The 16,741-nt window shown below is 43.0% G+C and overlaps 1 protein-coding gene across 3 annotated transcripts in view; it reads left to right on the top strand.

Annotated features, from left to right (window-relative positions):
- CDH13 (cadherin 13) overlaps positions 1 to 16,475 on the top strand; it is a 1,035,770-nt gene extending 1,019,295 nt beyond the window's left edge. For 2 of the 3 annotated variants that reach the window (XM_007452531.1, XM_007452530.1), the window contains exons 11-13: positions 3,621 to 3,854; positions 7,704 to 7,922; positions 14,954 to 16,475. In XM_007452531.1, coding sequence (XP_007452593.1) covers positions 3,621 to 3,854; positions 7,704 to 7,922; positions 14,954 to 14,961 — 461 coding nt within the window. In that variant the 3' untranslated portion in view covers positions 14,962 to 16,475. The remainder of the gene's footprint in view (positions 1 to 3,620; positions 3,855 to 7,703; positions 7,923 to 14,953) is intronic. The other variant, XM_007452529.1, reaches the window with a different exon arrangement.
- The last annotated feature ends 266 nt before the right edge of the window (positions 16,476 to 16,741 follow it).

Genomic DNA, 16,741 nt, shown 5'->3' with positions numbered 1-16,741 from the left:
TATACTATATATATATATATATATATATATGTTGCCACAGTAAAAAGTAGCTCACAAGAAAAAGATACAAAAATTAATAATAACCCCAAATCATGGTTTAGGAATTTTAGTTTGCTTTCATGGTTGAAATGAGAGCCTGTAAGAATCAAGCTACACAGTGCAAGTTCAGACATAGAAAGCGAAGGTTAACCCTTGCTCTAGAGAAGGAGGCCTGAGACTCACGGAGTTTATCTGAGCCCGTCCTCCAACTCTCTGACCTCAGCCTCACAACAGCTAAAACCAGGGTGTTTTAGATTCAGCAGCTCTGAACATGCTCAGAGCCCAGGCTGCGCTTCCAGTATGCCCAGTGACTGCGGACCCCTCGGTAAGAACGGACGTGCGTTTCCCTGGAGGCAGGACCATGACCTTCGTCAGATTCCCAAAGGGGAACCCACCTCCCGTTCAATTTAAGACTACTGACAGGAGTGGTTCATCTCTCGGGACCCTTCCCTCTCCTGACACTATAAAGACAGAAGCCCTTGCAGAGACAAGCAATCCCTCCACAGGTTGCGAGGTGGGACTTTCTCTGAGCCTTAATGTGTCCTCCGAGAATGTGGCCCTGGGTTCCTCTGAGGAGCTGCCCGGAGGAGCAAGTGCAGGTCTAGCTCCATATCCCTTGGGAGCTAGGAGTGGGCCTTTGGGAGCTTGGGGTTGCTGGTGGAAAGGGGGAGAGAAGGGCCGTGGGACTTTTGCTGAGTGCCAGGGAATACCTAGAAGCTCCAGTATTTCCTGGGCCTCCGGAACTATTGGAGCCAAAGGACTCGTGAGGAACCATTACATATTGAATCACATTTCATTTTGGATGGTGATTTTTTTTCCATCCTGTGAAAATAAACTGGGAGAGGCTTTCCCTGAGGATTTTGAGAATCAAGTCTTTACCTTCTCAGCAAAAGAAAAACAAGCTCATTTTAGTTGACTTCAGAAAAAGACATCACCAGCCTGGCCTGGGAATAACACATGGGGAACTGAAGACAGTAGTATAATTAAGTTAACGAAAGGCCAATTCTTACAACCATATTTCAAATACTCATAATGCCTTCTCATCCATTGTACCAAATGACTTCATATTATATTCAGAGTGAAAAAAATTATAATGGATTCCTCTGAGGTATTCAATTAGTTCCATAAAAAGAGAAAAATATTTTTTCAGTAAAGAAATTCAACCAACTTACTAAAGCTGACAGTGAAAAACCAACTTCAAAGTGATTACGCATTTCCTTTGAGTTCTTGCGCTAACAAAAGCTGATGGTCTGCCACCATTAGAAATAGCCATCCTTCTGATGATTTATTACATTTGTGTTCCTATTTTAGCAGATGCTTATTTGAATGTTTACTCCAGAACTGTCTTTGGGTGTTAATCTATTTAAATTTCCACCAGCCCCTCTAAAGAGTGTCTGTTCCCCAGATGCAGAGTCATAGAGAACAGGCTTGTGGTTGCCAGGGGTGGCGGGGGTGGGGAAGAGGAGGAGTGGGAGTTTGGGATGAGCAGACGCAAACTATACAGAGTGGACAGACAACAAGGTCCTACTGTAGAGCGCAGGGAACCATATTCAAAATCCTGTGAGAAACCACAATGGAAAAGAATATGAAAGAGAATGTGTACATATGTATAACTGAATCACTTTGCTGCACAGCAGAAATTAATACAACATTGGAAATCAACTACACTTCAATTAAAAATTAAAATAAAAAAAAAAATTTAAGAGTATCTGTTCTCATGCTTCATGAACCACTGATCAGCTTCCTTCAAGCTTGCTTCTTCCCCACTAATGGAAATCACTCCCAAAGAAGTCACCAGTCAATATCAAAAAAAAACAAACAACCCAATCCAGAAATGGGCAGAGGACCTAAATAGACATTTCTCCAAAGAAGATATACAGATAGCCAACCAACACATGAAAGGATGCTCAACATCACTAATCATTAGAGAAATGCAAATCAAAACCACAATGAGGTGTCCCCTCGCACCAGTCGAAATGCCCATCATCAAAAAATCTACAAACAACAAATGCTGGAGAGGATGTGGAGAAAAGGGAACCCTCCTGCACTGCTGGTGCGAATGTAAATTGATACAGCCACTATGGAGAACAGCATGGAGGTTCCTTAAAAAACTAAAAATAGAACTACCATATGACCCAGCAATCCCACTACTGGGCATATACCCTGAGAAAAACATAATTCAAAAAGTCACATGCACCCCAATGTTTATTGCAGCACTATTTACAATAGCCAGGACATGGAAGCAACTTAAGTGTCCATCGACAGATGAATGGATAAAGATGATGTGGCACATATATACAATGGAATATTACTCAGCCATAAAAAGAAATGAAATTGAGTTATTTGTAGTGAGGTGGATGGACCTAGAGTCTGTCGTACAGAGTGAAGCAAGTCAGAAGGAGAAAAACAAATACCGTATGCTAACACATATATATGGCATCTAAAAAAAAAAAAAAAGGTTCTTATGAATCTAGGGGCCAGACAGGAATAAAAACGCAGATGTAGAGAATGGACTTGAGGACATGGTGGGGTGGGAAAGGGAAGCTGGGATGAAGTAAGAGAGTGGCGTGGACGTATATACACTACCAAATGTAAAATAGATGACTTAGTATGATAATCTAAGTGCAATCCCACTCCTGGGTGTATATCTGGAGAAGACTATAATTCAAAAAAATACATGCACCCCTATGTTCGTAGCAGCACTATTTACAATAGCCAAGACATGGAAGCAACCTAAGTGTCCATCAACAGATGAATGGATATCAGGGGGAAAACATCAGTTTTTACTTTTTAATATTGTATCCAAATAATATTAAGTTTCACTTAGAAGTGAATATATACATGCAGGATACTTTCCACTTTGCTTCAGTAACCCATAATTATTCAAAACCTAATGAATTAATGTCAGACTCCAGTTAACATGACAATGTAGGAAAGTACTGTCTCCCGCTATGGGTATAGGCCTCTAGAAATTAATAACTGGGAAAAAACGGACATGAAATCACATATAGGCATTCAACAACAAAAAAAAGATCAAATCTCTTTTCTCTCTCGCTAAGGGCATATGTCTCAAACAGGTTTCTTCATATCTGTGCCCCTCTCCCCTACCGCCCACCCCCCACCCCCCACCAAAACCATTTGATCTTGAACCTTTAAGTCTTGCTCTTTTGTGCTGCATGCATCAGTGCATCCTCCTGTTAGAAAGAGAAATCCATGCCACTCAATTGTTTTTACTCAATAGGCTTAGAGTCAGAATTTTAAATTTAAAAAAAAAATCCGAAAAAAAAAACAGATGAATGGATAAAGAAGATGTGGTATATAGATGCAATGGACTATTATTCAGCCATAAAAAAAGAGTGAAATAATGCCATTCGCAGCAACGTGGATGGACCTAGAGATCATACTAAAAAGCTTTTTAAACCACTGAACTTTATACAAAGATGGAAGCTATCCCTGTTCGTCCTGTTTGAAACCTGGTGACAACAGTAAAGGCATCTGGCACGTTAGGAAAAGGTACTGTGGACAGCCACTCCTGCATTGTATACTGGTTGTGTGCTAACATCTCCCCCCTTTCTCTGTAGGCAACCCTCCCGCTACTGGCACTGGGACTTTGCTGATAACTCTGGAAGACGTGAATGACAACGCGCCCTTCATTTACCCCACGGTAGCGGAGGTCTGTGATGACGCCAAAAACCTCAGCGTAGTCATTTTGGGAGCTTCAGATAAGGATCTCCACCCAAATACAGATCCTTTCAAATTTGAAATCCATAAACCAACTGTTCCTGATAAAGTCTGGAAGATCTCCAAGATCAACAGTAAGTCCGCCTAACATTCTGTAGTTACCCTTCAGCTTTGAAGCCTAGTTTCCCTGGCGTGGTTTCTGTTCCCAGCCTGTGCCTCCTCTATGCTCTCGGGTTTCCTCACATGGTTTGTTTCAAGCTATTCACACATTACAAATACTGACAATTTTCCTACCAGCACCTGTATACGATTTGTAAAAATATTGAATATCTGTTCCTTAGAAATGCAAACGTGAAAGTTTTCTCTTTTCGCTTCCTCTCTTTTCTATGCTGTACCCTGTATACTACACAGCCCGTACTTTACACTCCACACCCACCCAGTCTTCAGCCTCCAAAAGCCAGGGGTCTTGGCTCAGCTGCCTGTCCTCTGTGTTTACCTTAACTACCTTAATTTTCACCAGCGCTTTGCGGAGATTTCCCATATGCTATGCTTGCTTTCCTAAGAAGCGCCAGCATGAGAATCTTCAGAAAGTCTTAACCTCTATCCTCCAACTTCCATTTTATGCTGCAGATCTCAGAAGTGACTTTCTAAAATGACCTTGACTTTGACTTTCGACTCTGATATCTTCTCCCATCTGTCCTGTCCCTCATTTATGAAACTTGCAAACAATGTCCCTTTCTACCAGTCCCTGCACATGGACAGGTGGAATTTAAAAATTTAAATTTAAAACTTTATCATCTGCCTTATTAAGACTGAAATACCAATGTACTGAATTAACAAGTGTCCCTGTATCACAACACCCCCTCCACCTCCCTCCCCATGGCAAATGTGAACTCGCTACTAAGATCACCTTGCCTCGCAATAAAGCCCCAAACCGGAACTCACACATTATATACACTTTGCCATCAATAGCGAATTTATCCTGCGATTGACCCAGTCAGGACTGGGCTCCCTGTTCTTACTTCAGCGGTACAGTTTTTGAGAGGGATGGGGAATTACCCATTTCATGAAATTTTGAAAATGTATTGTACAGTCGTACATAAAATTTTCTATTAAAAACTGTCACATGTATTGTTATGGCCTTATCTCATATCTCATTTTATTGGTGTCTTTCTCTCGTCATTGATTCTCTCTGCCTGTTTGTCTGTTTTATTGCTGTTTAAAGAATGAATTTTGTTACACTGATTAATTTTAATTAAAACAGCCCTTCTCTTGTTTGAGGGGTTTGTGTTTTATTTGCTAGTTTTTGTGACTGTAACTCATTTGAATAATCATCCCCAGTTCTTTCCAGCTGGAACTTTCTCATTTAAGCATTTCTCCTCTCCTTGCGGGAGATCAGAGAATGTTCCTCGTGTTAACCTGCCATTTCACTGGGGTAATCATCCACATTGGTTGTTTCCACTGCTGTAGCCTTCTGGATACGATAATACTTCAGCTATTTTTGTTTTCAGGTCATCACACTCTCTTTTCCCTCCTGGTTTTATTTAATAGTTAAAATGCCTTCTCAATTCTTTTTTTTGTCCCAGAATTTTTTTCTGAATACTTAGCATTGTTTATGCCCAGAAAGGAACAGTTGAAAAAAAAAAAAAAAAGGGACTTCCCTGGTGGTGCAGTGGTTAGGAATCCCCCTGCCAGTGCAGGGGACACGGGTTCGAGCCCTGGTCTAGGAAGATCCCACATGCCGCGGAGCAACTAAGCCCGTGTGCCACAACAACTGAGCCTGCGCTCTAGAGCCCGCAAGCCACAACTACTGAGCCCACGTGCTGCAACTACTGAGCCCACATGCCACAACTACTGAAGCCTGCATGCCTAGAGCCCGTGCTCTGCAACAAGAGAAGCCACTGCAATGAGAAGCCCATGCACCACAATGAAGAGTAGACCCCTCTCGACACAACTAAGCCCACGCTCAGCAACAAAGACCCAGCACAGCCAAAAATAAATTAAATTAATTAATTAAAAAAAAAAAAAAAAAGAATCCACCTGCCAATGCAGGGAACACGGGTTTGAGCCCTGGTCCAGGAAGATCCCACATGCCGTGGAGCAACTAAGCCTATGTGCCACAACTACTGAGCCTGCACTCTAGAACCCGCAACCCACAACTAGTGAGCCCGCATGCCACAACTACTGAAGCTGGCGTGCCTAGAGCCCATGCCCTGCAACAAGAGAACCCACCACAATGAGAAGCCCGTGCACCACAACGAAGAGTAACCCCCAGTCAACACAATTAGAGAAAGCCCATGTGCAGCAATGATGATCTAACGCAGCCAAAAATAAATAAATAAATAAATTTACTTATTTATTTATTAAAAAAAAAATCCGTAGTCATCTGAGTGCTTGAAAAGCAAATAGCCCGAGGCCAAAAACAGTGCCAGGTGGGGTGGCCACTTCTGAGTGCTGCCCAGTGGCCTGGGTAACTGTAGATAGTCCCACCAAACGTGGACTTAAAGATCCAGTCTCCAAGTTGTGCGTCATGCTGTGGATTCCCACCCAAACCTACGGGTGCAGGCTGAGGCCTGATAGAGACTAGACTATAGAACCCATCCCCATAGCAACACATGGGGACCTACCCACCTTAAAAGTAAGTGGATTTTTCAGAACTATAATGAGGTATCACCTCACACCGGTTAGAATGGGCATCATCAGAAAATCTACAAACAACAAATGCTGGAGAGGGTGTGGAGAAAAGAGAACCCTCTTGCACTGCTGGTGGGAATGTAAATTGATACAGCCACTATGGAGAACAGTATGGAGGTTCCTTAAAAAACTAAAAATAGAATTACCATATGACCTAGCAATCCCACTACTGGGCATATACCCAGAGAAAACCATAATTCAAAAAGTCACATGCACCCCAATGTTCATTGCAGCACTATTTACAACAGCCAGGCCATGGAAGCAACCTAAATGCTCATCGACAGACGAATGGATAAAGAAGATGTGATACATGTATAAAATGGAATATTACTCAGCCATAAAAAGGAACAAAATTGGGTCATTTGTAGAGACGTGGATGGGCTTAGAGACTGTCATACAGAGTGAAGTAAGTCAGAAAGAGAAAAACAAATGTTGTATATTAACGCATATATGTGGAACCTAGAGAAATGGTACAGATGAACTGGTTTGCAGGGCAGAAATAGAGACACAGATGTAGAGAACAAACGTATGGACACCAAGGGGGGAAAGTGGCAGGGGTGGTGGCAGGTGGTGGGATGAATTGGGAGATTATGATTGACATAAATACACTAATATGAATAAAATAGATAACTAATAAGAACCTGCTGTATAAAAAATAAATAAAATTTAAAAAAAACAAAGAGTGAGTGGATTTTTGTTATTGTTGTTCCAAAAATGTATTTTGATTATTTGAATTTGCATTCTTATGTAAAAATGCTCTAAGCTGACAATTTCTTTTGTTTTCTTTTTTTTCCCAGCTTTAATGACCTTTAATTGACAAATAAAAATTGTATATGTTTAAGACGTACAATGTGACAATTCGAGCGCGGATTTTTACATTATTTCTTCTAAATGTTGCATGTGATCTTTGTGAAGGTGGCTTTATCAGTGTAATAAATTTTCAGGGAGGAGTTCTTGGTACTCAGTCATCTTCACAAAAGTGGGTCCTCTTGAAATTGATTATAATAGCCCTGAACCATAGAAGTCCTCGATGCTGGAAGTGTTTTATCTGGCACTTCCTGGTATGGTGGCCGCCTGCCATGTGTGGTTGCCAGAAACTTGAGATGTGACTTCTGCAGCCGAAGAAGTAAATCTCTATTTTTATTTGATGTTAATGGATTTATATTTAAGCGCTCTTCCAGTTAAATGAATAAACTGCCTGTTTTGTGTGGGTTTAGTGGCCGAAACTCCACTCTTTGATTTGGAAAGGTCCAGCCCTCTCTCATGAAGGCCTCCCTTTGTCTTCATAGATACGCACGCCCTGGTAAGTCTTCTTCAAAATCTGAACAAAGCAAATTACCACCTGCCCATCATGGTGACAGATTCAGGGAAACCACCCATGACGAACATCACAGACCTCAGGGTACAAGTGTGTTCCTGCAAGAATTCCAAAGTGGACTGCAACACGGCAGGGGCCCCGCACTTCAGCACAACCGCAGTCCTGCTCCTGTCTTTCTTCAGCTTAGCTCGTAAGTTGACCAAACTCCAGTACACGCACAGTACAAAAACGTAACTTCACCAAAGCTATTGTTTTTCCATATATCCTTCCCAAAAAATTTATCCCAGAGGAAATATTCATGTTTAGTTTATGTCAGTGTAACAGAGTGTTACCTGTAAAAGTGCTCTGACTAATGGTGAAAGGCACCTTCACATCCCCCTGCCCACTAATGTGAGGAACGGTGTAAAGGCACCCAAGGCCGTCCTACAGAGCAGGTGGTAAGAAACTTCCTGCAGATGCCCCTGAACTTGAGCTCATACGAATATGCCCAGATTGCTTAACTGGTCTACTAGGGCCCTGTTTCTCTCTGCATTGTGCGGAATTATCTTTAGTGAGGTTAAAGGAGATTCCATACCTTTCTAAGAAGAGTCATGAGAATGCATGGAGAGAGGTTGACGCCATAGGAAAAGAGATTAATGCATAACTCACACATTTTTTTCACTGACCAGTAGTCAGTCATGACTATGACATAATGAAGCATTATTTTAAACAAATGAATTATTATGCAGAGTAATATAGATGTGAACAGGAAATGAATAGATACGTGTGTCAGATATTTCCTATTTATGGCATACTAGTCCAATTTTAACCTTAGAAATTATTCACATATAGCTAATGCCATTCAAAGGCCTTTGGGGCCTCAGTATTTACATTTTGAGAAGGTTATTTGTGTTGTTGTGAATTAGGAGGTTGAGAAATTGATGATTAGAAAATAAAGAATAGAAGTTATTGTATCCTGGTGACAGTGGTGAGTGGAGTCAACAGGAAATCACACATTCCAACGTCAGACACTTATAGCTGTGCTGAGCCAGAGCCCTGGACGTGGAGCTAAAGAGGAGACCTTACAGTGAGGAGTGTCTCCTTGGATGGATGGGTGGATGGGTGGAGCAAGGGAGGGGGTAGAAAGGAAGGGAGGGAGGGAGGGAGGGAAGAAATATATATTCCTCTCTCTCATTCTTATATTCTCTTTCTTTTTCTTTTTCTCTCTCTCTCTTTCTTTCTTTCTTTCTCCTTCCTTCCTTCCTTCCTTCCTTCCTTTTTCTTCAAGATATAAAATATTACAGATGAAGCTGAAATCTCCTGTGTTCCTCTCCGTAGTTTCATTTCCTGGTCTCTCTCCCCAGAGACAATAGCTATCGTGAGCTAGAGTGTGTGTGGACATTGTTTTATACTGTTACTACACACACACACACACACACACACACACCAAATATAGTTCTACTTTGTGCAGTTTGTCAGACTTGATCGAATCCATCTTATGCTGAGCCTGATGTTCTGCAGCTCGCGTTTCTTCCTCTCTCCGCATTACATTTCCAAGCTCCATCTATGTTGCTCTAGTTCAGGGGTCGGCAAACTTTCTTCATCAAGGGTCAGGTGGCAAATATTTTGGGCTCTGTGGGCCACATCAGGGCTCTGTCACACATTCTTTTTTATGGCTTTTTTGTTTCTGTCATCTGTGTTTTACTACCTTTAAAAGTGTGAAACTCTTCTTAATTCGAGAGCCATATAAACGCACTATGGTGCACCAGCCAGGTACCCCTGCTCTGGTTCATTCACTTTAACTGCTCAAGAGCATCCCATCCCATCCCATCATAGGAACTAGGCACAGCGTATTCCCCTGTCAGCAGACGCATGTGGATTATTTAGTGTCCTGCTCTGACCAGCTAACTCTACTGCAGTAAACCTCTGGAATGTTTTCCACGAGCTTCTCAAGTGAGCGCTAGACAGACAGCGAGCCCAGCACTGGATCTGGGTTCTGAGACCCATTGGAATTCACATATAGCAGAGTCTGGGTAAACTAGAGGGCAGTACTTCCAGGCTGATTGTACAGAAATAAGAATGCTGTATTTGTGCACGTGTGTGTGTGTGTACACAGATGGAGAAGATAGCTGAGTAGCCACTCACACGTCACCCTCTATAAATACAATTACACGACATCAGAGCCTGACTCTCGACGAGCCAAGGCTCTGCAGGACCCTGCTCACTTATCAGCACCTCTGGATGGCCAGGGAGGTTTTTAAATGGAGACTTCCAACTGCTGGTTGTTGAAATACAGATTCCCAGGCCCATCCAGCCCATGGAACCAACATCCCAAGAGTCAGTGGCCTCCAGCACACACACCGAGTGTTTGTATATTTTCACACAATATATTTTATGATAATACACTTGCCTGCTACTCCAAATCCATGTATTAAATATTAGTAAGATGTAATCTGTCTGTTTAGATTAAAAGGAATATAAATAGCCATGGCAGTATTTGCTTCCTCCCAACAAGGGAATTTCTTGTTTGCCCTACTTTGGGGACCCCTGACGTACAGGCATCAGTAATGAGCAGGTTCCCAAGGATGGCTCACTTCTCATCTCTCCCAGCTGAGCTCTTGGATCACAGTTAATCCTACTAACACCTCAAGAACTCATGTTCATTTTATACTCAAAATAGTATCACTGAGAGAAGACAGATGCATGCATTCTGTGTTTGAGATATCAGATGTGCTATCTTTTCTCACCTAAATGGGGAGCCACCTGGTTATCCCACTGCAGGTAATGGCACCTGAGATCAGGCCAAAATCATCCTCAGAAAGGAGCCCTGAAACTCCCTACACAGCTGGAAAGGTACTCAGTTGACCCTCCCATGTTTTGCACCACAAGACATGTAGTTTCAGCCCCCAAAATAGTTAAGAACAGGTGTCATCACCCACCTGTCTGGCTTCAAAACGAACCTCAGTCTGGCCTTATATCAAAGGTATAAGATTATTTAATAATGTTCATTTGAACATGAGAGATGCCTGCTAAATATAATGATTCTTGTTTTATTATAGACCTAGTCCAAGTTGTTCTTCCTAACAGGAAGAGAATGAAACTAATAATGTAGGCATGTGAGGAATAAGTGACCATGGGTGTCCTGTGGCTCAGACTGTCTCCTGAGAGCAAGGTCAAAGTGGCTGACCCACTTGTGCAGCTGTTAACGTGACAGTGGCAAGAGGGCACACAGAAATGGGCCTAAAACATTAAGCAAGGTGTGGGGCGTGGGCCCGAAGAGCACTGAAATTAGGTTGTAAGGTGGAAGAGCAAGGTGACGTCCCCACCCAGCCATTGTCCTTGAATGGATTTAGAGATGTGGTAGAATCTGGTTTTTGGTTTTGTTTTTTATGAATTTTATTTTATTTTTTTTATTTTTTAATTTTTTTGCGGTACACGGGCCTCTCACTGTTGTGGCCTCTCCCATTGCGGAGCACAGCCTCCGGATGCGCAGGCTCAGCGGCCACGGCTCACGGGCCCAGCCGCTCCGCGGCATGTGGGATCTTCCGGGACGGGGGCACGACCCCGCGTCCCCTGCATCGGCAGGCGGACTCTCAACCACTGCGCCACCAGGGAAGCCCTATTTTATTTATGTTTTTATACAGCAGGTTCTTGTTAGTTATCCATTTTATACATATTAGTGTATATATGTCAATCCCAATCTAGAATCTGTTTGATGTTTCTTTAAAGCAGTGGTTGTCAAACTACAGCCCGAGGGCCAAATAAAGCCACTTCCTGCTTTAAAGGTTTGATTAGAACACAGCAGGTCCATTTATACACTGTCTGTATCTGCTTTCTGCTACCACTGCAGAAAGAGTTGAGTGGTTGCCCCTGAGACCCTTTGGCCCGAAAAGCCAGAAACATTTTTACTATCTGGCTCTTGGCAGAAAAAGTGTGCCAATGCCTTCTTTAAGGCCTTGTTCATAAAAACTGCAGGGGTCACATCATCCAACATGGGAAGAGAAAATGGGTTTTCCTCCTCCTCTCAAATAATATTCCGATCCAAGTAGACTAGCATTAACGAAACACCCCGTGTTCTGTGGCTTTTCTCTTTATTTCTGTCATTGCCCTGATGGTTTTATCCCATTCTGTAGATGAGACACTGACGCTCAGAAAGGTCCCATGGAGGCCGGTGTTCGTCATTAGACTGCCTCCCTTGTGGAAAAAGATAATAACATTTCAGTTTATTACAATACCGTAGGTGGCTTTATTGCATCTGAGAGTTGAACTGAGAGATACACACTTCCTTCTTTGACATCTAAAAGTAAAGGAAATAAAACTACTGACATTGAAAGTAATAGAAAATGTAAATGAAATTATTTTCACTGCCAATTTTGTTGTTTAAATTATGTGTTGATGGGGCTTCCCTGATGGCGCAGTGGTTGAGAGTCCGCCTGCCGATGCAGGGGACGCGGGTTCATGCCCCGGTCCGGGAGGATCCCACATGCCGCGGAGCAGCTGGGCCCGTGAGCCGTGGCCGCTGAGCCTGCGCGTCCGGAGCCTGTGCTGCACAACAGGAGAAGCCACAACAGTGAGAGGCCCGAGTACCGCAAAAAAAAAATTATGTGTTGATGACATTGAGGGAATGCGTAATTCTCCCCCAAGACCCTCCCAAGGAAGCAAGCTGGCATCTCTATTAGGGTTTTTTGTAGGGCTCTGTGTGGTGTGACAAGGCAAGTTCAAGGAAGAATATGTGCTGAAACCTTCCTGAACATTGTTTTAGGCCTAATTCATCAGCAAGAGCAAGAATATAAAAGGACAGATGAGGTGAACCATCTGAACAAGTACCAAAATTAAACGTCTCTGTGTTGCAAAGGAGAGGGCGTTGAATCGTAATCTTGATCACAAGGAAGAAATTTAAAGAGGTGACCAAGAAGAGCAAAAACAGCCCCTGGAAATACTTTTCATTCTAATGCTTTTTATTGAGGTATTATTTGCATTCCATAAAATTCACCTATTTTAAGGGTACGGTTTGATGAATTTTGGTAAACTGTAGCCAGTCCACAATCAAGATGCAGTTTCCTTGTATCCCTTTGCTGTTGATCCCCTCCCCCCCAATCCAGACTCTCAGTGATCTGCCTTCTCTTACTAGTTTTCTTGCCTTTTCTAGAATTTTCTACAAATGAAATCATACAGTCCATGTCATTGACTATGTCAGTATTTTGTTCCTTTTCATTGTGAAATATGTTATGGGCAGAGGCAGGGCCTGGAAGCACCAAGCCCAAGTAGAGCAGGCTGTGCTCTGCCTGCAGACAGAGCCGATCCCTCCAAGTAGTGCACGTTCATGGACAATGACAGTCGGCCTCCAGCCTCGCGCACGCGCCACTGAAAACATTACATGATCGTGGACTTCATGTATGAGCTCAGCGTCACCAGGGACATTAGCTTATAGGCTAAGTTGACAGACAGGGATTGGACGGTTTCAAACGTAGTAGATCTTCATCAGCCAAAAATCGTTGTCCTATTTTTCTCAATGACCAAAATGCTTATTTTAAGTTATTGATCTCACACAGGAAAATATTTTTAAATGAAACTAGTGATGCCATTGAATATGTCCTTTTCCAGTCTTTCTTCAAATATAGGTGAATCTGAAGGCTATAGTTCACTGCAGCCCAGGTAACCAGAGAGTTTACGGCGATGGTAGCAAGGGCAATGAGAAATTCAAGTGAAAAAAAGGAAGCTAAGTGAGTTCAGACGACTCCTAACCCCAAAGGAATTCATTTGTCAGACAATATAAAGACCCCTAGGTGTAGAAGGTAATGAAAGCTTGCGTCTCAATTAGCATGTTCCTTTCCACGGCCCTTTCTCTTAAAACAGCTTTCACCCTCAACTTTCTCAATATCGTCTTTTTTAGACTTGAGTCACATTACAAACACTTTTCATCTAAAATTTAGAGCAGCAGCAGCTCCAAATTTTCCAAACAGATACATGGCCGCTTTAAACTCTAAAATCAATGGCGTGCAGAAGAGGTTCATACTGAGCCACCCCTTAATACACGGTTCCCCAACCTCCGGGCTGCGGACCGGACCGGTACCGGTCCGCGGCCCGTTAGGAACCGGGCCTCATGGCAGGAGGTGAGCGGCGGGCGGGCGAAGCTTCATCCGCGGCTCCCCATCGCCTGCGTTACCGCCTGAACCATCGCCCCCGCCCCTGCCCCCGGCCCCCAGTCCGTGGAAAAATGGTCTATCCACGAAACCGGTCCCTGGTGCCAAAAAGGCTGGGGACCGCTGCCTTAAAAGATTTAGAATGAAAACCCCTAAGCTTTACAGAATAACCCATTATATTCCAGCATTCAGTTCATTCCAGAATAAACTATACTTGCATTGTGGGTTGACATTTTATACATTTTTCTTTCTTTGTAACTTGAGTTTTTAGTGGTACCATTTCCCTGTACATTTCCAAGATATAATAATAATTAAGCACAAAGGGCAGAGAACCGAGCTATTTCCATTCATACTATCATCAGGCAGAGTAGAAGTCCCTCAGCTGGTGTAAAACCTCGAGAATAAGCACAGTCTGGCGACCTCGGTAAACTTTGATGCAGGCCACAAAGATGCAGGAAGGGGCCACAACCAAACCCAGGTGGCCTCTGGAAGCTGGAAAGTGAAGGGGTGGCTACCCTCTCAGAGCCTCCAAAAGGAACGCAGCTCTACCAACACCTTGACTTTAGCCCCATAAGAATTCTGACCTCCAGAGTGTAAGAGAATAAATTTGTGTGGTTTTAAGCCACTGAGTTTGTGGTCATTTGTTACAGCAAGCATCAGAAATTCATACACCATCTCTGGAGAACCACCACTAACTATCTTGCTCTTCTGTGTGAGCAAAAAAAAAATACCTGGGATGATGGTCAATTTCTAAGCTACCGAGTAGGCTTGTCTATAAAATAGCCAAGCTCTGGGCTGGCTGCAGAAGATAGGGCTCAGTGAAGCAGCAGCAGCAGTGGCCACGGCTGGTCTGAGATGAGGTGTCTGGCGTTCGCGTTTTCAGAGGAGTCCAGCTTTTTAAGACATAAACCAACGGAACAATTCATTCTCTCTTCAAATGTTATGCTTAGGGAAAAAAAAAAAAAAACTTGCCCAGGGTAGTGCAATATTTATAAATGCATTTATTATAGCTTGTCAGTCATGTATCTAGTATTTAGCTAAAATGTTTTGAATTGAGTTGTTATATTTCTTGACTTGACTCTGAATCTTTTCCATTCAGGTCTGTGAGAACTCCTGACATCTGAAGCTTGACTACCAAGTTTCCATAGCAACAGGAAAAAAAGACAAAAAAAAATCCAGATCTGAAGATTGCAGTTTACAGCTCTCAGACTTCACAACTAGGCCTCAATTGTTCCAGATTTTTGTTTTCTTTGCAATTTTCACTTAGTCTGTACTTCAGCATTTTGACAGCATCTCCCTTTTTCTCCTTTAATTCATGGAATCCTCTGAATTTTCCTTGAGTGTTTAAAGATCATGGCATAGAACTTGACCCTCTGGGAGGAGGAACAATGACTACTCTTCCTGATGTGTTGCCATGTTGCTAGTCAGCACTCCACACATCCAGTTTGGTCTGTGGGTTAGTATTTGTATATGTATGTGTATCTATACGTGTATATACCCAGTATTTATAGAGACAGACTCTACCGGAGAAGCTTGGTTTGGGTATGTCACCCTTCCTTGAGAGGTTAAGCAAAGAAGGGGTAGAAGCTATAGCAGCTGACCCCACCAGGGCCTCAGCATCCAGTCCAGCACTAGGGCAGACCACAGAGCTGACGCTTGCTTCTCCACCAGCCCAGCAGCCAGGCAGGTCCGCAGAGGGGGAGAGCAGAGACAGAGCCCTTTCTCTATAGAATGAGGGCAACGAGCAGCTTTCACTGCCATCCTGTGTGATGATGATCCCGAGCGAGAGAGGTGAGGAGCAGAGCTGGACGTTTTACCATCAAATGCACGGGCGTCTATCCACCTGCGTTTGCAGCTGTCCAGAATCCACATTCCCAGCGGGTTTTCGGGGGGCCCGGATCATGACAGAATCTCGCCCTCCCCGGCATATGTACAACAGCCAATGTCATCGTGGAGGTCATACATGCATCCGAAGAGGTCATCAGGTACCGTGTGTATACATATATCTGCCTACATGTACAGACATACACTTAGGCACATTCGTTTCATATATACATGCATACAGTAGAGTAAATACAGGTAGTTTTAAAAGTACCCTTTTGTGTGAATCGACGACCATCATTTGCAAACCTGAAAATAAAAGATGTTCATTATGTATGAAAAGTAATTGGTTTTTATTCTGTGAGCATGTAAAAGTGAGAAGGAGATTAGTGCTTGTACTGAGATTATCTTCTTGTCGATAAACTGTAACCATCAAAGCTCACACCAAATTTTTCTAGCAGATAAAACTAGTGACAGCCTGTGGCTTTTTCTTAGAGCTCGCCACGACCTAGGGTCAGGTAAGTGTCTTAGCATATTTTAATGCAGTTGCTTACTAAAGGTTTTAACCACACTCGTGCACACGCTTTCTTATGCAATCTCTGTTTGCACTTGTGCTTTTCAGTTCACCTTCTGTAGGAACTAGAAGTCATATGTTGTCTTTATTGTAGTGAAATTATGCAGATAGAGTTCCATATATTGTATTTGTTTTGATAGTAAATCTTTTTTGGAGCATATAGAATGCAGAGACTTTTTTTTCATTAAAATAAATGGGTGTTGGTGGTTAAAACTGCTGGACAGTAGCTTTTCTCTGATTTCTATGTTGTGTCTGATGTCACTGTTGCTGGGTCTGGCCTAGTGCAAGTTCACATTTTTGGCTGGCCGTTGGGGTCCCCTGACGTCTCCTGTTAAGTGGGTAAGTCTGTAAAGCCGGAAGCCCCCACCAGTGCACAGAACAGGCTCGGGGGCAGGGGGTCCAAGCCTGCACAGTCACACTTTACCAGATTTCGTCTTCTGGCCTCACAGGACGCAGCCTTGTGTCTCCCTGGTGGACCTCGCTCCGCTCTTC

Source organism: Lipotes vexillifer, unplaced genomic scaffold (assembly GCF_000442215.2).
Source record: "Lipotes vexillifer unplaced genomic scaffold, Lipotes_vexillifer_v1.1 scaffold443, whole genome shotgun sequence".
Lineage (NCBI taxonomy): Eukaryota > Metazoa > Chordata > Mammalia > Artiodactyla > Lipotidae > Lipotes > Lipotes vexillifer.
This window is presented reverse-complemented; position numbering and strand designations above follow the sequence as displayed.